Source organism: Vigna angularis, chromosome 6 (assembly GCF_016808095.1).
Source record: "Vigna angularis cultivar LongXiaoDou No.4 chromosome 6, ASM1680809v1, whole genome shotgun sequence".
Lineage (NCBI taxonomy): Eukaryota > Viridiplantae > Streptophyta > Magnoliopsida > Fabales > Fabaceae > Vigna > Vigna angularis.
This window is the reverse complement of record NC_068975.1, coordinates 37790906-37813245: the sequence shown is the minus strand read 5'-3', so window position 1 is coordinate 37813245 and position 22340 is coordinate 37790906. Positions and strand designations below refer to the sequence as shown.

The following is a 22340-nucleotide window of genomic DNA, read 5'->3' as shown; positions in this document are numbered from 1 at the left end:
CATTAATGCATTTCTTGCAGCATTTAAACCTCGTAATGGCAATAGGTTGTACAGTGGCGAGTTCAAGTACCAATACTTTTCTTGATGATAATGTTGAAATTTAATTACCAATTTTTGTATTCATGAAATGAAATGCATATACACTCTATAAAAATTATGTTGTTTAATAATTTCCTTGAATTTATAGTATCTTTTCGTTAACTTCTATCTTCTTAATATAAAAAAGGGTTAAATCCAAATATGTTTAAATTGAAGGATTAAAATAATTAAAATTTCAAACAAAAATTATTTCTAATTTTAATTAAAAGTCAAAAAACAAAAAATATATTTAATCATAATAATAATAATAATAACAATATACTTTTTTAAATTGAAATTAAAAACGTAAGCTGCAAAGAGGGAAAATGAACCGCCAAAAGGTCACATCACTGTTTTAATATAATAAAAAAAACGCACTTACTTTTTCACAACAGATAATATATTAAAGGTTTAATAGGTTCGAAACTCCTTATATTCGTGGATTCGTTTTAATTGGGTCCTCCAATTTTGAAAATGATCAATTTGGTTCCTAATTTAACAAAATTGAGTCAATAATATCTTCCGTTAAATGTAATGGACGACGTTAACTTTTTAAACATGTGGCATGTTGAGACATCCTTTTATTTGCAGATGGCACAGTTTTATTTGAAGGATGCTTCAACATACCACATGTTTGAAAAGTTAATATCGTTTATTGCATTTAACGGAAAGAGTATTATTGACTCAATTTTGTTAAATTAAGGATCAAATTGATCACTTTCAAAATTGGAGGACCCAACTGAAACGAACCCACAGATACACAGGGACCTCCGAACTTATTAAACCTGCATTAAAACAAAGTTGGATGGGAAGAGAAGTTACGTTAGGTTGAGGGATTCACACAAAGAAAAAGCAAAGAGAACGAATGAGATTGGAAGATAATTTCATGTTCTCGTCACTGGAATATGTTTTTGAATCTGTGAATCAGAAAGTAAATGCGACTGCCATTAACAGGAGACCGCAAAGCTTATCACCGGAACAGGTAAACCCTAAACCTAAATGTCTTCGATTTATCTTACGAAGTTTGGATCTTTAACTGAAAATGATGATTAAATGTTCTTGTCACTCAGAGATGTTTTTGAATCTGAGAATCAGAAAGTAAATGTGATTGGCATTATTAAGAAACCGTACCACCGGAACAGGTAAATCCTAAACCCTACGTTTCATCATTTCAGTTTAGAAGGTTGGGATATTTTTAACCGAAAATGATGATTAAAAGTCCGTGGTTACTGCTGCCATTTACTTTCGTGAAAATGTGTTCTGAGCCAATATCCATTTTGTGTGTGTTCATTTTCATTTCATTATAAAATAATGTTGAAATAGGTAAATGAGGGAAAGATATTAGTAATGGATAGCTTATCAAACTGAACTTAAAAAGTTAACTAATGACAATTTTTATTCCACTAAAAAGGTGTAACCAAGGGGAATAGGACAAAACTGTTCCATTATCTGTGTCAAATGCAACCTTAGATTGGAGTAATATTTATTTCTCTTAACTATGTTTCACAATATTGTATATTTATCGTATAAATTATATTATTTAAATTTGTTAGTGGCCTAATATAAATTTTATTTGTTTTCTGAATTGCAACTTAAGCATCTTCTTCCCTTACAATCGGAGCCTTTGCCAACTGGCGGATCCATCCTGAGAATAACATTGGAGACAGGTGTTGAGAAGAGTCACTTCCACCTTTCATTCTTGACCCTCTATAAGTCTTTGATTTTTGAATGTTGACTTAGATTTATGATTTTCTTGTGGGATGACACTGAGTTTTGTTGTCACAGCAGTCAATCATCATGATCGTGTGACACCTATTACTTTAACCGGTGTTCTCACTTGTTCAGTGGTACTGTAAATTACTTGATGCTATTTGCCCTTGAGAATTACTTTTGCTACTTATTCTTATATTTATTTATCTGTTTATTTGTTGTTGTTCTGCTTAGCAGATTTTTGTGATATTATATTTCAGGAGGCCCTTTCTGATGGTTTTTCCTGGCGTTGAGAAAGAAGTTGAATGGAGTATCTAAATAAAGAGGATCAATAGTCGTTGGACAAGGAATACTGCCATTGAATAATCTTACTCTGTTCTTCTTGGTTTCAAGAGCTACCAACATCTCTCGGTAGCATTGATGAAATTTGTTTTCAGTTAATTGAGGAGAAACAAGAGTGACAACATCAATCAAGGTGACAAATTGTTTGCCATACTTGAACTTCCATTCATTGACACGCAAAACTACAAAAGGATGCAATTGTCTTTTTTTTACCTGCATAATTGCAAATGCTAGAGGGAACGTTCCATTATTTTCTTTAATTATGCAAAAATGAACATCACACAACAATTATGGCCCTTTTAAGTTGCAGCCATCTCTTTTCACCAACTTATAAATTCCAACAACAGAGCATAAAACCCACCGGGAAAGGTTAATCTTCTAGAAGCAGGAAAGATATAAGAGGAGAGAAGAGTTTTAAGCTGGATAGAAAAGATGTAATTCAATATTTTGTATATGTAATTCATTTTTTTTGTTTTTTTAAGTTCACTAGTTCATTCTTAGGAGATTGTGTTTTTATGGGTCTCTCTTATTTTTGATGAATATTCGTGTTCAGCAGGGCTGTCAGCTTTTTTTTGCTCAAAATAGTGGAAGTATTGCCGTTGTTGCTGCTGTTGGGATGTAATTTACTTTCTCGGTAATTTTTAATTATATTATCTTTTGTGTCGAGATATGTTTGTCTTTGTTTTCTCGTACTGTACTTACTTTTATGAACATGTTTCTAATGATAATAAGTCTTTAATATTGACCGCTAAGAGATACAATTATCCGGATAAGAGACATCTGGATGTCTGTCCCCAAATTAACAGTTACTACTTTCTTTGTGAGCTCTATTGCTCAGCTGATAATTGTTGCCTTGCCATGAGGTTAGGGGAAGTAGAAAAGTAATTGAAGAAAATGCAAATTTATCATGGAGAGATTATTAGCATTCCTTTATAAAACGTATGAAAGTTATTTTATAATATAGTAATACATTAAAAAGCTATTAATAGAAATTATTTTCATGAAGATCCCGTGTCTCCTCAATTTGTAGAAGAAGCTATATAAAATAGTCATAATTGAAATACATTACCTCTTGGCTGTGTATTGAAACAAAGACTTTCAGCTGCGATCACCGAAATAATGCATGATTATGTTCATGTAAAACATCCAACAGCCATAATTGTAAAGATATACAAAAGGCACCATTTGTGTATTGCCTGGAGTTTGATGTTAATCAGTACGTGTCTTGTTATCCATATTTTAACTTCGGTTTTGAGAGATTATGTGTACTTTTCTCTTGAATTCTAATTTGATTTTCATGACTGCATTTATGGTTCATAACACAATATTTCTATAGTGCTTTTAAGTGTTTACCTTTTTCCTAAGAGTTATAATACTACTTGTTTTCCATATTCCCAAAAATATTGCATGCTTTTGAAACAAAGTGATAGAATAATTATACCTATGTATAATTATTAAGCTTACTTAAGGGTTGTGTGCTACTTGACCGAGTAATACCTAGGTTTGCAACTAGGTGTCTAGGGTAGACCCTTAATTTTCTATCTACGTTTATCAGAACTTTATTATAAATAGAAGAAAGTGAAAGGGATCAATTAAGTCTACAAGAAATATTTTACCGTATCAATCTCAACATGGTATTAGAGCAAGTTTTAGAAGTCTCTTTTTATTCTGTCTTTATTGGTTATCATCACTTTCGGCCTTAATTTTTTTTCTTGCGAACAATAGTTCTGTTCTTCTAATCTCATTATCTACTGTATTCTATTTTTGTTTTTTGGTTTCTATTGTTGTTGACCTTCGTTATCCACCGTCTGTCTGTCGTCTCCATTAGTACAGTTACGACTGGTGAGCACTTGATCAAGATTGTTGCGTTGAGCGATGATCATTCTCGTTCGAATTAATGAGAACCTTCCATCCCTACTCCTCCTCGCTTGTTATATGGATCTTAAGCGCGTGTTTGCAATCTATGTTCTGAACCTCCATAAAAGCCACCCCATAATAGAAGTTGTGCTATCTCAATCTACCTTCTCGTGGTCCATCCAAGCATCATTCACGAGTTGATTGTGGATTCGTCCTTGCGATAGCCAGCCCATTGTGACCTAGGACAGATTAAACATTGCAGATATTGAGAAATCACAATTTTTTTTAAACCTTAGAATCAGAAATCCCTAGATTTCTATCTATTTCATTTTGCAAGCCAGGGAGACCTCGCTCTTACTTTCTATGATTGAAGAAAGTAATTCGTTTCTGAGTCACTAGCCCTTTGTCAAGTCTATTTTCGGGTGCTTTGATAAACAAAGGAGAACAGTCTTTCGAAAACACAACTCTTCCACTTTTATCAGCGCTTGCCATTTCTCTCGTTCAATGAGAGTGGGAGTATGTGTCTATACGGTCATTCTTCGACTTCTTAGTCCCGATAGTTTTGTCAAAATCAGCCCCTGCAATTCGTGTCTGTCAGTCTGTTGATGGTCTGAAGCATACATGTATCTTGTTGTATAGACCAAGCTTTTAAAGAGATCTCAAATAGAGTTTATCTATTCTAAGTTTGGTTTATACAATATGTATGCGGTTGAAATGGATTGTTAGAATAATTTTACCTATGTATAATCATTAAGCTTATTTAAGGATAATATGCTAATTTGGTATATGGAGTAGTACCTAGGTTTTAACCTAGGTGTTTAGGGTAGACTTTTGATCTTCCATGCGTGTTAGTATCAAAACTTTATTATAAATAGATGAAAGTGAGAGGGATCAACTAAGCTCTTCAGAAATATTTTAGAGCTTCAACCTCAACGTAAAGTTTTAGTATAAAACAGTAAATGAGGAACAAATTTATACAAGAAATATTAAGATTTTAGTACTAAACAGTCTAATGCATTTAAGTCATATTTTTCAAAAAGTTAAGCTGTATCTTTGATATGACTCTATCTAGAAGTTTTCTTTGTTTGGAATTATTAGGTACTTCTCCTGTTTAGAGAATACTAAGGAGAAATATTTGAAAACTCATATACTTATAAACATTTGTGGCATTTTCATTGAAATTATGGATGTTCAAACTTAAAATATTATGGAATAAATATTTGTTAAATAGTAAAAATATCTGTGTTTTAAAAGTATATAGAAACATACGAACATGATAAATATTTAAGAAATATTTATTCGATAAAGAATGATATTTTAAGTACGTGCATGCACAACTTCAATGAAAATGTCTCAAATAATTGTAAGTGTATGAACTTTGAAATATATTTTGTCAGTATTCTTAAAGAAAGTGGAATATTTAATAATTTTGAAGAAAATAAAACTATTAGAGACAACCCATCCAACTTGACTTTTTTAGCATTATGACATAAATGAATCAAATTGTGAAGATATTACTTTCAAAATATCAATAGTGTTTCGTAACTAGTCTTTGATATTTCTGTGGGTAAATTTTTCCCTGATTTATAGTCGTATGGTAAAACATTGTTTAAAGGGTAGTATATTCTTGTACTGATTTTATTCAAGCCAATTAAAATCGTATGCTTTTTTCTTTTTTACTTCTCGTTAAGTGTGTGTAGTCTCTCGGATAGATTTTGGAATTGTATATTACTTGTAGTGTAATGCTAATTAATACTTATGTCTCCATATTTTCTAGCAATTTAGATGATCTATTAATATATTAGAATTTAGAGTCAATTATGAAATGTGTAATTTCTTAAAAAGTTGTAATTATTAAAAAAATTGAAGTGTTTTTTTTTTTTAGGTATGACATTGTTATAAAGTAAGTGGTTTAAGCATCTTATTTGTAGGACCATGCTTATCAATCAGGCGAATTAACTTGTAAACTTAGACAAGTTTATGTTTGTACACATAGCTTTCGAGTCAACTCAGAAGCAAACCTGATTTTTATGTAAAGTTGGTAGAGTCGTGTGAAGTCGGTCAAACACGCCATTTTGTAACCGAGTTGACGAGTTCAAATAGAAGATTTTTTTACTATGTTTCACCGTGTTGTATAAATTATAATATTTTAACTTGTGAGTTGCCTAATATAAATTTTATTTGTTTTCTGAATTACAACTGGAGCCTTTGTCAACTGTCGGATAATCCATCCTGAGAATAACTTTTGAGCAGGTGTTGAGAAGAGTCACTTAGACCTTCTAAGCATTGGGAAATGGGTAAGTTTACGGATGTTGTTCTTAAATTGCATACCTGTGCCATGGCCTGTTTTAGCCTTGATTTTTTCTCTCTTTTTACCTCACCTATACCACGGACACACTAGAAACACTATGGATCTTGAATGCATTTCTAATTTAATTGGTGTGATTAAAAGTTTTCCAAGTTTATGATAATGTGAATTTGGATGATGTGCCGATAGTTAAACAACTTCACTGAAACACTTGAGAGAAAGAGATGTAAACACTGTCTTGGTGAGATCAATTCTTGTTTAGATGTTTATTTGGATTGTTTGCTATTTCATTTTATTGATTTGAGTTGTTTTTGAAACTTAGATTAGATTATTTTTGAACTTGGAATGTAGATTTTTTTTCAATGCAGAATTGATAGCAGATTTTTGAGTCCAGTTTTTGTTAGTTGGTCTGTTTTCTTTGTTCTTTTTGTTTTAGGTTTACCCAACAGTACAAATGCTTAAGTGTCGGGGTGTTATGACTCTAATTGTTCATATTTTAATAAGGTAATTGTATCTTCTTGGGTTGTGGCAAATGGAGTTTTGACTGGTGATTTAATTGGTATGATACGCCAAGAATTTTTAAGTTTGTATTGGATAAAATGTTTTCTTTTTCTATAAAAAACATCACTTGGGAGCATTAAGTAAGTGATGTAAAATCAGATGGAGCATAATCTATTGGTAGTGGAATAGGTTATCAAATTGAACTGAATAAAAAGGAACTGTTGATGAGATTAGTTTTCAGTCAATTGAGAAGAAACGAGTGACACATTCAATCAAGGTGACAAATTGTTTTGCTATACTTTGAACTTCCATTAATTGACTCTCAAGAACTCTAAGAGGATGCAATTGTCTTTGTTTTTTTCAAATGCTAGAGGGAACGTCCCATTATTTTCTGTAATCATGCAAAATTTAAGTTGCAGTTATCTCATTACACCAACTTAGAAATTCCTTCACGCTATCTACATTCAAAAGTTAGGATAACATAAATTCTTTTTATTTTAACAAATATAGCTAGATTTCAAGTTGACATTATAGATGCTTTGTGATTTTGTATTGTTTAGTGGCATTGTGCTGATAAATATACCACGAATGCCATATTTCACGTGACATTATCTCACTTGTTCTTGTTCATTTTTTCAAAAATGAAAAAGGTTGGAATACGTGTGATGTTGCCTAGTGATTGATAACCGAGTCTGTCAATTGTATTGGAGAATATCCCGACATACCTTGGAGTATTCAGGATGCCATTTCAATGTAAATCATGAGAAAAGAAAAAGAATGAGAAAAATATTCACGTATATTTGTATTGGGCAGTGACATTAAGCAATCCACATTCTACAATACCTTTTTTAAAAGTAACCATTCCTTATATGATTAATTTAGAATTTAAAATCTTCAAAATTCCGAAGTTGATGAACTGTTCTCACTATTAAAAAAAGTATATTTAGTAACGCTTCCTAAAATTCTGATATTAAATATATTTATCTCAAATACCTTAACTTATGATGACAATGTAAATAAAATTTCAATTGGACATTTATTACATATATATATATATATATATGTATGTATGTATGTATGTATGTATGTATGTATATATATATGTATGTATGTATAATAACAAAATGTAAAATACAAGACCAACAAATGAAGGCGTCGTAATAATAAAAAAGTGCGCTCATTAACCTTGCGAATTAAAAAAATGACCATTTATACCAATTTTAAGATTCACTATAAAGCCTTAATTAGATACAGGCTACTATTTATTTTAACAATTATTTTTTAATTTTAAGGTAATATTATTTTTTATCATTAATGTATTTTTTGTTAATGGTTTAATTGTGCATAAATATAATTGTTTTATTAAATATAATAAATGCCCTATTCAAAACTTTCAACTTTGGTGTTTGCGTCACACATCTGTAGTCAACATGATATAGTTACAGGAGTTAAGGCAACACATGAGAACACAACTTAAGTTAATGAAATTAGTTGTTACATTAAATATCAATTAATGATCATATTAATGACTAATCCATTGTAACTTTTTTATTCGAAAAAAACAGGAACTTTTTTCTTTGTAATATTGTCTTTTATTATTAATTGAAATGGATTATAAACCAATAATTTTAAGGAGTCTCGCTTCTAAAATTCTTAAATTATGCGTAAGTTCATTTTAACAAGTTCTCATTCTAGGATTATCTCTTATATGTTGATCAACATTTATTGAAAATTAATAATTCTAACGAGTCTCCCTTCTAAATATAAAAGAATTATTAAATGAGAACTAGAACCTTTTCAAAAATTAATTAATAAAAATAAATTTAGAAAAAGAGAATCAAAGATAGTGTATCTGCACCAATATATTTCAATTTCAGTTACATTGCTTCAGTGTTTCAAAAACTAAAATGGCGATAATTTACTAAAAAAGTGGATTTATTTAAATTTAATAAAAGTCAATTACTTTTATTTAATTTTAGTGTTTTCATTTAAAAACAGGTATTCATAAAATATCTCTTACCTCTTATTTCAAGAGGTATATACGGTATTTTACCCTTTATAATGCTAATTTTGATAATTATTTTTAATTAATTGAAAAAAAAATTATTATCCATAATTCCAGTGTGTCTGAATTAGGGTTTTACTGTCTTTCAGCTTTCTTTTTTCTTCGCTTTACATCTTTTAAGAAAATTTCAATCTTTCACCTACGTCTTATTATATCCTAAAAAAAATTTACATTGAAGGCTAAAATTACACAAAGTTACTTTTTCTTTTTCAAATAATTACAGTGTTACTTACCTTTACCTATATACTTTCAATTAAATATTCTAGCTATTTCTCTGTCTCTCTCTTTTAGAATTAAATTTCGTATATTATTTAGAATAATCTATCTCAATAATCTCCACCTGCCCTTTTCTTATTTATTTTTGTAAAATAATTTAAAATATAAATATAAATAGTTAAAAAAATAAATACTACAATTCAAAATTAAAAATAACTTAAATATTCAAATAATTTATGATGAATTTTAATTATTAAAAACTATTTATAATGATGGTTTTAAATATATAAAATAAATATCCATCTCTTAAAATTCAGTAGTCAAAAGAATTGGTATTATTATGAAGCAATATCCATCTCTTTCAAGAGTTCAAAACTTAATATACATATTACAAATTAAATTTAATACAACTTATGTATTCAAAATGTTTTATAATACGTTAGAATTATAATATAAATTATATATTAAAATTATTTCTTATAATTTTATTTATATAAAAATAAATATTTATCTTTTAGACCACACAAATAAAATTATCATATCAAATATAAATGAAAATTAGATGTTAAACTTGATTTATATTTATTCTTCGGAATTTATAAATAATAGGGTAAATTAGATATATTTATTTTTTAGTATAATAAGAAGAAAAAAAATTACAACTTCAGTACAAAAATTTAATTTTATTTAAACTCTGGTAATTTAACACATACATGTTGTGTTTTACCTTTGGTAATCTTAATGTGTTTATTAAAGAAAAAATTAACATCGATATTCAATTAATTTTGATGAAAAATTTTAATATGTGTTTTGTAAATTTAATATATATATATATATTATTGAAAGGAAACTCGCACTATTATCTATAGTGCCTTGTTCATGCTAAGAAGCCATGTACTGTTTTTTTTACAAATTTTTAATGTAAAGAAATTGTTTTTCTTTTATTATGTTTCAATTTTATTTTCTTAAAGAGTTCTTTCCATTTTAAATTTCAATGACCCTAAATATAAAAAAACAACAAATCTTTCACTATTTAAAATACTGTGTTATGAAAAAAAAATTAATAACTATATAATTATATATTAAGGCTTTTTATTAGTTTGTTTTAAGTATGACGAAACTCTAAACTTAAAAACTTGTCTCTTGTCAATCCTGATAAAGAACTAGTTGATAAGAGATGCTGAAGTTCATTAAAAGAGCCAAAGATCTTAATTAAACCAGTGAAGAAAAAAATTAAATAACCATTAATGCTTCCACTTTAATCCAGAAAGTAAGATGATGGGATGAATTAGCTTTTGAATAGTTTGTTTAACAAATATGTTTAACAAAACAACATCTTAGGATGCAACGAAATATGACATAATCATGCAGTAACATGTAATTACGTGTTACATCCCACCTTCAGTTCTACTCTATATAACATCTCTCCCTCAACACAAATCACCATCAACATCACCATGTCAAGCATCAATACCAGCAGTTTCACCAACCAAGTTGAAGAAAGCGACGAGGAAGAGGTTGAGTACAAGGAGTGCCGTCGCAACCATGCAGTGGCCATTGGAGGAGCTTGCTATGACGGGTGCAGTGAGTATATGAAACCAAACGCCGAGCGAAACTCTCAGGACAGTTTCCTCTGTGCATGTTGCGGTTGTCACCGCAACTTTCACCGCAAGCACAATCCCGTGCAGGAAAGTGAAACAGAAAATGATTATCTTCTTGATGTAGTTCCTTTTTCCGGGACGTTTCACCCAGCAAGGGCTACCGACAACAACAACAACCCAGAGCCACTGCAGCAAGTAAGGCCACTGAGGAGGAAGAGGACCGTCTTCTCGGTGGAGCAGAAGAACCAAATGAGAAGGTTTGCTGATATTTTGGGCTGGAAACCTCACAAGGGTAACAGAGAGGAGATTCAACGTTTCTGCACTGACATGGGCATAAGCCGCAAGATCTTCGTGGTCTGGCTCAACAACAATCGTCACCGTGCAGCTCAAAACTCCTCCCAGACAAGTCTTCCATCAAGCACTTGATGGTCGCTGGATCGGTCTTGGCACTTAGCATTAAATAAGGATTTCCCATGCGTTGTTCAAAGCTTGGGATTTTGTGTAGTTTGGGTTGGTCTGTCTTGTGTTTTTCTTCTGCAACTTTGTTTGTGTTTTAGCTTTCCTTTTGTTTTCTTTGCTTATGAAGTGCCTTGACGAATTCTGATATCAAATGCATTTTTTCATTTTCCTTCTCTTTTCAAACTACTTATTAAAAAATTCTCTTTCACTTTATAAATGTCACGAAGAGTTAAATTTTGTAATTATAAAAAAAGAGATTAAAAATAAAATAATATATATAAAAATTTGTTGAGTGAGGAAATGAAACTACCCAGAATAGTTTTAAAGAAATTTTCTATTCAAAATCAGGATCTAAACACCCTATTCAACTACAAAATATTATCTACAAGTCCATTGCCTCTTAACAATATAATCTCTCACAATTTTTCACTTTTTTGCTAAGCAATTTTTACCCACTTCATATTCCTAAAAAATTTTCAAATATTATATATCAAGTCATAAGAAATTATGTAGCTAGTTTTTAATTGAGGAGATTGAAAGAAATTATATCATCATGTATTTTGATACATGATAAAATTAGTTTAATTTAATAAACTGTAAAATTATCCAAGTGAAAATATATTAAAATTGGTTAAAATTTGTATTCTTTTATGCAATAATATAAATAGTGATTTAATTAAATTATGTGAATAGTTCATTTTCTTTATATAATAGTATAAATAATACCAATAAAATTTAATTATAATTATAATTATTTTGTACCCTAAAATTATTGAATTAGGTAATAATTAAAATAAATCTTAATCATTTACATTTACTTATACTATCAACATAAAATTAAGCTTTTATAATAATGTCAACAATTAAATTAATATTAGGCTGGAAAAAAAATAAATTGATTTATATACTACAAGCAATTCAATTTGTGTGCTTTAAAATATTATTGAATAATTTGAATTAATATTTTTAAATTTATATATTTATTTTTTGACATGGACAATGTAGAGTTCCAAATAGTCATCGTAAGATCCAGCATGGCACCATGCTATTGGCCCAGTACACGTATAACCCAAACTCAAGTTTTTTTTTTTTTTTTTGAGTTCTATAAAATTCAACCTTCGTCAACCAGCTTTCATATTTATTCAGTTTTCAATTCAGATCCAAAAGGCAGAAGGAAAAGAGAGATAATGGACGCCATTGATTCTGTGTTCGATCCGCTCAGAGAATTTGCCAAAGACAGTGTTAGGCTCGTCAAGCGGTGCCACAAACCCGATCGTAAAGGTGAAACCCTAAACCTAACTTTCCATATCTTTTCCTTGATTTCTCTTATGTTTCCATTCTTTTTCGACAGTATTGAATTTATGTTCTGTGGATCTTGATTTATTGGATCGGTTTGGTATTTCAGAATTCTCTAAGGTTGCCGTGCGTACAGCGATTGGTTTTGTTGTGATGGGATTCGTCGGTTTTTTCGTCAAGCTCATCTTCATTCCAATCAACAACATTATCGTCGGATCTGGATAGGTAAATTATACTCTTTCTCAATTTTGTTTTTCTCTGTTTTTTCTTTGTCCTGCTTGGACATCTGTTTCTTATCTTCTAGTTGAAACCTGGAGACCGGTCTGATTTTTTGTTTTTGTTATAAATAAGCTTTGGTAAATTTTAAAGTTTTCTTAATCGATGCTTGTTTGGTTTAGTTCTTATTCAGAAGTACTGTTGATCGTGTTGTCGTGCTGTGGTATCTTAAAATAATTCGATACGAGGGTTTAATTGAATCAGGAATTTAGGGTAATAATTTGTAAAAGTAATTTGAATTCTCTGCTCTTTATGGTTTCATTTATGGTGTCAGGCATAGAATGATGAGTTAATTGATCGCATTAGACCTTTTTACTGCAACTATTTTTAAATAAACATGTATGACATTCAAGTGCAGTGATTTATCAAAGAATATTCATCTGTTAGTATGCATATTTGCTTGGTTTAATACATTGGGAACATTTATGTGAGATGATGCATGATTATGTCTCAATACCCTGTCTTTGCTACCTGTTTCATTAAAGCATGTAATGGCTATATATATTTGTATGGGAGTATTTGCTGTAAACATTGTTGAGGATTTCATTTTCTTCTCGGAATATGTGTTCTCTTTGAAACCTTCGGCAGAATGTCTAGTTTTTTATAATCGATTTAATGTTGTTTTTCTTTGTTAGTGAAAATGTGTCTTCAGCGAAGTGTGCAAAATGAATGATAAATAACCCTTGATTATTTCCGCAGGATGAGGGGAATTTCAATTGCCCCAGGAATCCAAGTTCTTAAACATTAAGAGGCAGAAAGAGTTCCCGCTTTGTTAGGTCATTCACTAAATTTAATTGTAGTTCTTTTGTACTTTATTTTTGGTATTTACTTGTATCTTATTTTCTTCGGAAGCATTACAGTTTTATTCGAAATGTACAATTTTATTTTCTCTCAGACCTTTGACACATTGTCTTGATTTAGGAAAAGAATGAAAGTAGTTGAGAAACTTTTCTTTTGGTTATGATTCTTTGTTAACTTCCACACCCTTTGAAGAGAGGCTAAGAGTTAGATCTTAGAACCCAATTTATCTGTAAAATAAGTAAATAGTTGAAGATAAAAGAAAAAAAATGGGAAGGTTATAGGACCGGCCGGGAGTTTTCTTTATAATACGTGACATATATTTGTTTGAGTAAAAATCTGGTGTTGTGTTTGATGCTTTCCCGTTTTAAAGTTGTGCTGGTGGTGCATAATGTGATCTCGTGGTTGGAAAGTGAAGAGGACCAAGCCTTCATCACTTATGCCATGGGGTCGCCCAAATCACGAAACTAGCCAATATCCTGTGTACACCATAACCAAGAACCAAAGCAGCGACGTCATATCATAGTCACCTTGCATTTTACCTTATTAATACACTCCAGAAAATTAATTTTTGGAGTAACAGATAAATCGCATTTGAGCATTCAGTTAATTAATTGGTGTGGTTAAAGTGAAGATTGAATGAGTCAAGTGTGTTTTCACTCTCTGATTGATCGAAGAACAAAATATGAAAAGTTGTGTCATCAATTAACGATTCAATTTAAGTGAGTATGTGATGTCGCGAGTATGGAAATCTTTATCCTCTTCAACGGGTAGACTTTGGATCTGATTCATGTCAACGAACTTTCATCGTTAGTTTGTAACACTGGGAAATTTCATTGCCAAGTCTTAAACTGGTGTAATATTCAGATGTTAAGATTCCCTTTTTATCTGAAACTTTGTCGTGCCAAGAAGAAGTATGTGATACAAAAACATGGCGACGAAAGTAATTTTTTTTCAAATCTGTTCAATTCAATAAACGATAACAACGTAAAGCTGAATCGATCTGATAGCTGTAGTATAATTTGTCTTCTTATACTCAATTATCATTTTAGTTTAGATACAATAAAGAAACAAGGTAAAGACACAAACATGTCAAATCTGGGACAGTACTACTACAACACCAAGAATCCAAATCGAAGACAACCACACAGATAAATGAAATGTTGAACATAAAAATCTAACACATTTTAGGGAAGAAAAAGATTTTATAAATAAAAACAACACCACGCGGTTTCAACAAAATACTTTTATATTTTTATTTTATTATCTCAAAGAAGTAAAGAATGGAAGTAATTAACACTAAAATATGATTTTTGACATGAATTAAACTAAAGGGAAAAGGGAAAGTTTCATGATAAAGCTTTAGATAGTCTCTGCCTATATTGTCTACCCCGTACGTAACCATCACGTTTGGCTTGGTACGAATGTTTGTTGTGCATGCCCCCATTGCCCAGCATTGCAACCTCAAACCTGAAAACAAAATTCCCAAATTTTTTTTAATTGGGAAATTGAACTGATTTGACCGTTGACCCAAACGAGTTGGATGACTAACCGGTTCGCAGCGAGTCAACTCATCTGAATTTGAGTCACTCCAACGTTAACATCAGCCAAAACCTCCCTTATGGTGATGGATATCTTCCCACCTGCAACACCAGCATCCTCTACCACGCTCTCTTCTTCTGCTATACACTGAATTCGGGTCTGAGTTTGCCAACCAATACTTATCATCGGCTTCTTCCTCAACCAAACCAACCCATTCAAAACGCGCCTCCAAACGGGGAACCTTACTCGTTTCGCCAGCCAACTTTCCATTCCCATAACAATTTCACCAGCCGAAGGACGTTCATCTTCATTTTCTGACACACAACGTGAAGCGTAGCGTAACAGGCGAGTGATCGTTTCAACCATGTAACCCGGTAGTGCCACTCTCGCGTCACATATCTCTTTCAAAACTTGTTCATCCATTAACTGAACCGCCCATTCCACAACTGAAGCCGGTGTTTTGCAGGCATCGATGGCCTTTCTACCACTTATGATCTCCAACAACACAACCCCAAAACTGAAAATATCGTTTTTGGTGCTGAGTTTATCTGGGGTAGTGTAACACGGGTCCAAGTACCCCATTGTCCCAGCGGGTCGACTCACCGGATCAACCCCTCTCACCGCGAGTCCGAAATCCGCCAACTTCGCATTCCAACGTGAATCAAACAATATGTTGGAGGGTTTAATGTCTCTGTGAATCACCGCAGGCTTACCTTGGTGAAGAAACTGCACCGCACGAGCGATTTGCATGGCGATTTGAACGCGTTTGGGCCACGTGGGTGGGTTTTCATTGGCATGAAGCAAGTCATGGAGAGAGGCATTGGGCATGAAGTCCATCACAATGAGTTTGTGGCCGTGATCATCACCACTCGTGGTTCCCAGAAGATTAACCACGTGAGGGTTTTCAGGTAGAGAAGATAGAACTCGGATTTCGTTTTCGAGTTTGGAGTTGTCGTGAAGAGATTGAAGGCCTTGCGATGGCTTCTTTACGGCGACCAAACGGAAGCTGTTGTTTTCTTTGAATCGAACAAATCCTTTGTACACCATCCCATGGCTTCCTTTCCCTACGACCCTTCTGGGGTTGAAGTTTTCTGTTGCTTTCACAACCTCTTCATACTCAAACTCTTCCATGGTTTCGCTGTTCTTCTTTCGATGGAATATTTACTACAAAATGGAAAGAGGTACGAAAAGAAGAGAAAGAAACATGGAAGTTGAGATTGTTATAAAGTGATGTTCTTAAAACTGGTGTTAAGAATAAGATAATGTCTTGATGCATGATGAGCTTTTCGTAGAACCCAGGGAATAAAGGTGCTTTGGAGAGCTAAGAGAGAATCAAAATTAAGAAAAAATATGATCGGAGAATTATTGAGAAAAGGAAAAGTAAAAGAAAAAGCTAAAGAGTTTGTGACAGGATTCTGACGAAGGATACCACCATTTGCTGCTTATTGGGTCCCGTTTCTCAATTCTTTCCCTTCTTTATTTCAACTTTTTTTAACTTTTTTTTCTCTCCCACTTTGCTCACTTCTTGTTATTTATCAGAGGAAAAAGCTTATGAAACATAAATCAATTTAAATACTTAACTAATTATATATCCCAAAGCCTTACTTATATAGAGTTAAGGCAAGTAAGGCATCCAAGGAGAGATTTGGAACGTGTAAAGCAAAAGGGATTATGCAAAACTCGTTTTTTTAAGAGATATTTATCATTTATTGTGTCAAATTATCTTGTCATATGTCACCTTCAAATATAAAAGCAACTGTCTATTTATGCAAAAATTAATGATACCATGATATACTTTTATATTCATTTGACAGAGTTGAGAGATAAAATAGTCATAAAAGTGTAAATTTTTGTATTTTTTCAAGAAAGAAAAAGATAAAAAGTAAGGTTTTGTATCATGATACACTTTTACATTCATTTGACACATAATATAAGGGTAAAATGATTATAAAAATGTAAAGTTTTGTATTTTTTTTAAGAAAAAAATAAAGAAAAAGTAAGTAAAGATAATGTTAAACGAATGTAAAAAGTTTAAATGTATCACAGGAATATTTTTCAATTAGAAAGGTTAAAACATCAAATACATTTTTTAAAAAAATTAACTAGTGACTGATGGAAGGTGTTGAACAGATGATTTTAGTTATCTGATCTGGCATGGCATTATAAAGGAGTGATTTTTGAAGGATATGAATCTTTCAGAATTGCTTTATGCACCCTAACATTTTTGGAATTTATTTTTCTGGAACACAAAAACAATTTTGGAATATTTTTTCAGGACAGAAATCACCCCTCCCTGTCAGGGGAAAAGATTTCCTGTAGCTTTTTTGATAGGATGGATGAAGAAATATGAAAGGGTGCAGGAAGCAACCCATTTTATTTGTCATTTCAGGCCCATTAGTGTCTCGAGATAAAGCTGGCAAAGCCCATAAAATAAAGTGATTCAACCACACAATCATTGCCTTCCAGACTTATTTCTTAGTTCATAATTATGAATTTTTGATTTGTAACTATTAAAAGAATGAGAATTGTGTGTAACTGGTAAAAAAAATCTAAAATGTTTCCTTAGGGAGCATATATGTTGTAAGAGAATTACCTTGTTTTCAATATGTAGATTTTGTTCACTTGAATTGAATGAATTTGAGAGAGACTGATTGAGTGAATTTGAGAGGATTTAAAAATAAATTTTGTTATTGTTTATTTGAGTGAATTTGGAAGTAAGTGAAAGTAGATTTGAAAGTAAATTTTTTTAATCTTTGAAATCAATCAAATCCTACACTAATTCTTACACAAACATTGCTTTCAAATTCACTCTCACTTACCTCCATATTCACTTAAATAAACAACAAAAAAATTTATTTTCAAATCCTCTCAAATCCACTCAATCACTCTTCCTCAAATCCATTCAAGTGAACAAATATTAAGGATTTTTTTGTCTTTCACTCCCAACATGTCACACGTTTGGTGAGAACCGTTATCCTCTTTCTCATAAACATACAAAAACGTGTAAATCATGACCTTCTTCAATCTTACAGGCTATTGCTTTTCAGTATTATGTAATTGGGCCAGCACACTTTAGCCCAAAGTGAGTTGGGCCACGTTCACAATCCATTAAGACAATTTTATATATATATATATATATATATATATATATATATATATATATATATATATATATATATATATATAGATAGAAAGAAAGAATTTCTTCTTCTGACAACACCAACCAATTAATTAATTTTGGTAGAATCCATAATTATGCATAACTTTAACCTTTTTCGAATTTGCCAATGTAGAAGAAGCATGTGTGTTGGTGAGAACAAAATAAATGAATCTGAATCCTACACTAAACTTTCAATACCTACCATATATAATACCAACTCAATTATTGTGATGATTAAATATATTTTTGAAGTGATTAGAGGGTAAATAAATTTAATTTTAGGTTTTACAGGTATAAAGTAAATATACACTGTGGTTGAAATTAGTCAAATTTTAAAAGCTAATATAATTTAATAAAGATAAAATCGTGATTGGAAAAAAACCGTTCAACATATTACTTAATCATTAAATATAAAAAAAAATAGTAAACATGATTTGATATTTAAAATGATAAATAGTTAATTTTGATAATTTATTGAATATTTTAATTATTTATGTCTGAATTGTTCCATGTAACTGGGAATAAGAGAGGTGAAGTGGGGTGGTCCACTTGCAAAGGTGATAATTCACTTCCTTTCATTTCTATAATTAGGGAGTGATTCTCACGCGCTCTCTGCATTGCCCCTGCTATTCCCAATCACATCAAAATATGAAAATGTATTTCATTCTCTTGAAATACAGGTATGGTTATATTTCTGTATCTTTGAACAACTAAATGATAGAGTGAATCAGACACCATAATTAGTTTATTAAAAGAATTTTTTTTCTTACAAATGATAATATTTATCAAAATAATAAATAATGTAAGAAGTGGTTGAAACTAAACATGTATTTTGTATTTTTAATTTTTAACAAATACTTGATTTTTAATTAGAATTATCTGATTGGTAGAAATAATAACATATTCTATTAAGCATGAAAATAAAAACAATTTCTATTGGAAAACAAAAAATGACAGGTATATCGTTATCCTTAAACTTAAAAATTGAAAGAAAAAGACAAAGTAAAAGGGTGATGCAGCAAATCTGAAATGGGTCTCACCAAAATCCCCTTTGCATAAATTTGTAAGACATAAAAATATGAAAAATAGTAATAAATAAATAAATAAATAAATAAGAGAAATGTGTGCAAAGGTGACGTTGCAGAAAGCATAGCATGTTGAGGGAGAAGACTCAAACTCTGAGAAAGTTTCTGAATTTTTGCAGCTTTAATTTTTTTTATTTGACCCTTTGTTTCCTTCCATCCATGCACATTTTCTTCACATAACATTACCTTTATTCTTTAATTCATATTTTAAGAGTAATTAATTATATTACATTTCTATTTTTAGGTTAAATTTAATAGGAGTTCAACTATAAAATTGAGTTTTATATTGAGTAAAAAAATATCAATAAATCAATCTATAATCTATATGTTTTATATAAGTTGTTCATGACTTATCTTCCTAATGTTTGGGGGCAAGAAATAAGGACATACTATCAAAGGGCAAAATTTGAGGATTACAATAATATTAAAAATGTTATGACTTTTCACCTTCTGAACTTTCCTTCTACTATTGGAAAGATTTGAATAGAAAACACTGTTCAAACACTTACATTTAACTATTGAAACTTTAAATTAATTTATTATATAGTTTTGAATCAATATAGAAGATATAATAATTAAGTATCTATAAATATATTTTATTGTTATATAAAATAAACAATAAAAATAACTAATAAAATAAAATGTATTTATATATTTTTTATAATTTATTAATATACTTTTATTATAAAACATATTTTTTTATTTACTAACTATAATAATAATTATTTCATATTTTAATAAATCTAGTTTTCACTTCAATTTAATAATTAATTTTATTTATAAAATATTTTTTAATATAAAATTTTCACAATTTTTTTATCATTATTTTTTTAATTCAAACAATTTCGTTTTTTATTTTTCTTCTTCTCAAATTTAATTATTTCAACTATTTTAAATCTATCATTCAAAAACACAGATTTATGGAAGAAGAATCTCTGATATATACCGTATTGAATGATTTAATAATAATATCATATGATAACTCACCTTCATAATCTATTTATAAGTGTTTCAACTAAGAGTACAGATAAAGACTAAACAATTTGTTATGTTTAAGATTTATAGTTTAAAATAACTTTATAACTCATATAAATAATTTTTAATTCATTATACTAAATTAAGAATGTGTGTGTGAAGTTTAAGTTCATCCCTATGTACACAAAGTTGCATATAATAACAAGTTATTGCAATTGAAATGTGTGTTCTTCCTTATAAAAAAAAATATTTATGTTTATGTAATATTTGGCAACAGAGATTATGAGTAACAAAAAACAACTTAAGAATCATCAATAATTTTTTTACTAAAGAATGTTTAAACAAAAAGAGTGACACAAAGAAAGAAGAAGCAATATTTAAATTTAATGCATGCAATTATTCTTGACTTTTCTTTTTATAGAAACATAATATTAATAACAGTACATATAAATTTATAACATTTTATATTATGGGTTTAAAAAAAATCTAACCGAAACACAAAGAAATTTGTTTAGCATATTAGATTGATTTATTTACTATTAATAATAACATCCATCAAAAACTACAAAAGGGAGAAAGATAAAAATATGTATTAATTGTTTGTTGGAAGTGGATGTACAAAAGTGAATGATTTTGATTATTATTTTTTGAATAAAAATGGTTGCATGGCTATATTTGGCAAAGCTTGATTAGCAGGAAGATGAGATTTTAAAAAAGGAAAGCAAGCAGGAACAGAAAGAAATAAAGATTGGCACTGAAATACCACTGATAGGACACAGTAAACTTATTTTTAGCAGAAGGCACAGATTTAGATAACACCTACACCATTCTTTTTTTATCTTTTAATCATCTTCATTCAAACACACCAATTTCCTCTGACAATTTCTGCCACACCATCATTTTCAAACCACACCACTGCTATTTCATATCTCATATTTCATATTTCATATTTCATATTTCACCACTCTTTTTTCTGGAATTTCCAGCAAAATTCAACAATAATAATACACACCAAATGGAGAAGTCTCTGTCAAGAACCTTTTTTTTATAGGAAAGAACCAAACAAAGGTGGTGTGATGTATGAACAGTAATTTTCACTGTGACTGTCCTCAAGCAGCAGGCACTACAGTAAAACCAATACTCATTTACCAACATGCCCCTTTGTTTTTTTTTATGTATTAATTGTGATCTCTGTGATAATGGCAACTGATTTGTTGAATTTAATACTGTCATGAGAGGTTAGAGATAAAGACGAAGGTTTGGTTAGTACATTTAATTACGTGTTATCATTATCTGTACAATCTGAAACACTATAATAAGCCAAAGGGGGTCCAGATTGGATTGTAATTTTCTTTTGTTTTTTTAAGCTCTGACTGATTGGTGTTTTCATTATTTTTAGTTCAAGATTTCTGAATTTTGATACCAGAATAATATAGCTGCTGGAAATATATAAAAAGTAAAACTGATAGAGACACGCATCAAGTACTGTTTCCAAGTTTGGTCACCAAAGTTGTGACAGGACAAATTTGTACACTTCATAAAAATACAACTCAAAGGGTTGCAGAATACACAAACTTTTCATCTAATTTTTTAAATCAGAATGGTACAGCTTGTTTCTCCAGCTGGAGAACATTATAGAAAGTTTTGAATGCAACCAATGGAAAAACAATTAGGAAAAACTGTATTTTTACTTAGTCAAAAAAGTGTCTTTTTTTTCACTGCTTTACTTTTTCTCTCCGTTCATGGAATATTTACACAGAAGGGTTGACATGTGTGTAAAAATTGAAATTACCTGTATATAATAATATCAGGGTTATGCAATGTATAAGTATATGGAAAGTTCAAACATTTGAAATGATTGCGTAACGGTTCTTTCATTCTGCTTTGAACTTTTTGGATTAAGGTGAAAATGTGGTAAGTTTGGTTTACTGTATTTATGAAAGGATCAAACCAATTGCACCCTATATTTATGTTAATGTTCCATTATCAGTTTTTTCTTCTTTCTTTTAAACTATTGTGTAAAGTTTCTGAACATGTTAATGGTTTTGACATGATATACTAACTTACATAA

General features: G+C 30.3%; 3 protein-coding genes and 1 long non-coding RNA gene across 21 annotated transcripts; 3 read left to right on the top strand and 1 right to left on the bottom strand.

The window, feature by feature from the left end:
- Nucleotides 1–636: 636 nt before the first annotated feature.
- On the top strand, nucleotides 637–7654 carry LOC108343548 (uncharacterized). Of its 18 annotated transcripts, none has more exons than XR_001833502.2 (8): nucleotides 752–1060; nucleotides 1149–1220; nucleotides 1676–1745; nucleotides 1864–1925; nucleotides 2049–2564; nucleotides 2687–2764; nucleotides 6193–6284; nucleotides 7447–7654. It is a non-coding gene; the product is annotated as an uncharacterized LOC108343548 (long non-coding RNA). The 18 variants fall into 18 exon arrangements; XR_008250004.1 differs by having other exon boundaries at nucleotides 753–1060; nucleotides 6241–6284; XR_008250006.1 differs by having other exon boundaries at nucleotides 771–1060; nucleotides 2049–2263; nucleotides 6241–6284.
- Nucleotides 7655–10534: 2880 nt separating this feature from the next.
- LOC108342541 (zinc-finger homeodomain protein 5) lies at nucleotides 10535–11104 on the top strand. The gene has a single exon (XM_017580330.2). It carries the CDS (start codon nucleotides 10535–10537, stop codon nucleotides 11102–11104), a length of 570 nt encoding a protein of 189 aa, XP_017435819.1.
- Nucleotides 11105–12258: 1154 nt separating this feature from the next.
- On the top strand, nucleotides 12259–13670 carry LOC108343509 (protein transport protein Sec61 subunit gamma). Its single transcript, XM_017581834.2, has 3 exons — nucleotides 12259–12418; nucleotides 12543–12658; nucleotides 13409–13670. Exons 1-2 carry the CDS (start codon nucleotides 12325–12327, stop codon nucleotides 12656–12658), a joined length of 210 nt encoding a protein of 69 aa, XP_017437323.1. The 5' UTR covers nucleotides 12259–12324; the 3' UTR covers nucleotides 13409–13670.
- A 1127-nt stretch (nucleotides 13671–14797) lies between these two features.
- On the bottom strand, nucleotides 14798–16587 carry LOC108343508 (serine/threonine-protein kinase-like protein At5g23170). The gene is made up of 2 exons (XM_017581833.2): nucleotides 15060–16587; nucleotides 14798–14977 (listed from the first exon to the last, which is right to left on the bottom strand). The coding sequence occupies exon 1, from the start codon at nucleotides 16178–16180 to the stop codon at nucleotides 15074–15076; it is 1107 nt and encodes a 368-aa protein (XP_017437322.2). The 5' UTR covers nucleotides 16181–16587; the 3' UTR covers nucleotides 14798–14977; nucleotides 15060–15073.
- Between the last annotated feature and the right edge of the window lie 5753 nt (nucleotides 16588–22340).

Coding starts and splice junctions, on each gene's coding strand:
- LOC108342541 (XM_017580330.2), top strand. CDS start 10,535: ATGTCAAGCATCAATACCAGCAGTTTCACCAACCAAGTTGAAGAAAGC.
- LOC108343508 (XM_017581833.2), bottom strand. CDS start 16,180: ATGGAAGAGTTTGAGTATGAAGAGGTTGTGAAAGCAACAGAAAACTTC.
- LOC108343509 (XM_017581834.2), top strand. CDS start 12,325: ATGGACGCCATTGATTCTGTGTTCGATCCGCTCAGAGAATTTGCCAAA. Junction 12,419..12,542: donor CCACAAACCCGATCGTAAAG/GTGAAACCCTAA, acceptor TTGGTATTTCAG/AATTCTCTAAGGTTGCCGTG.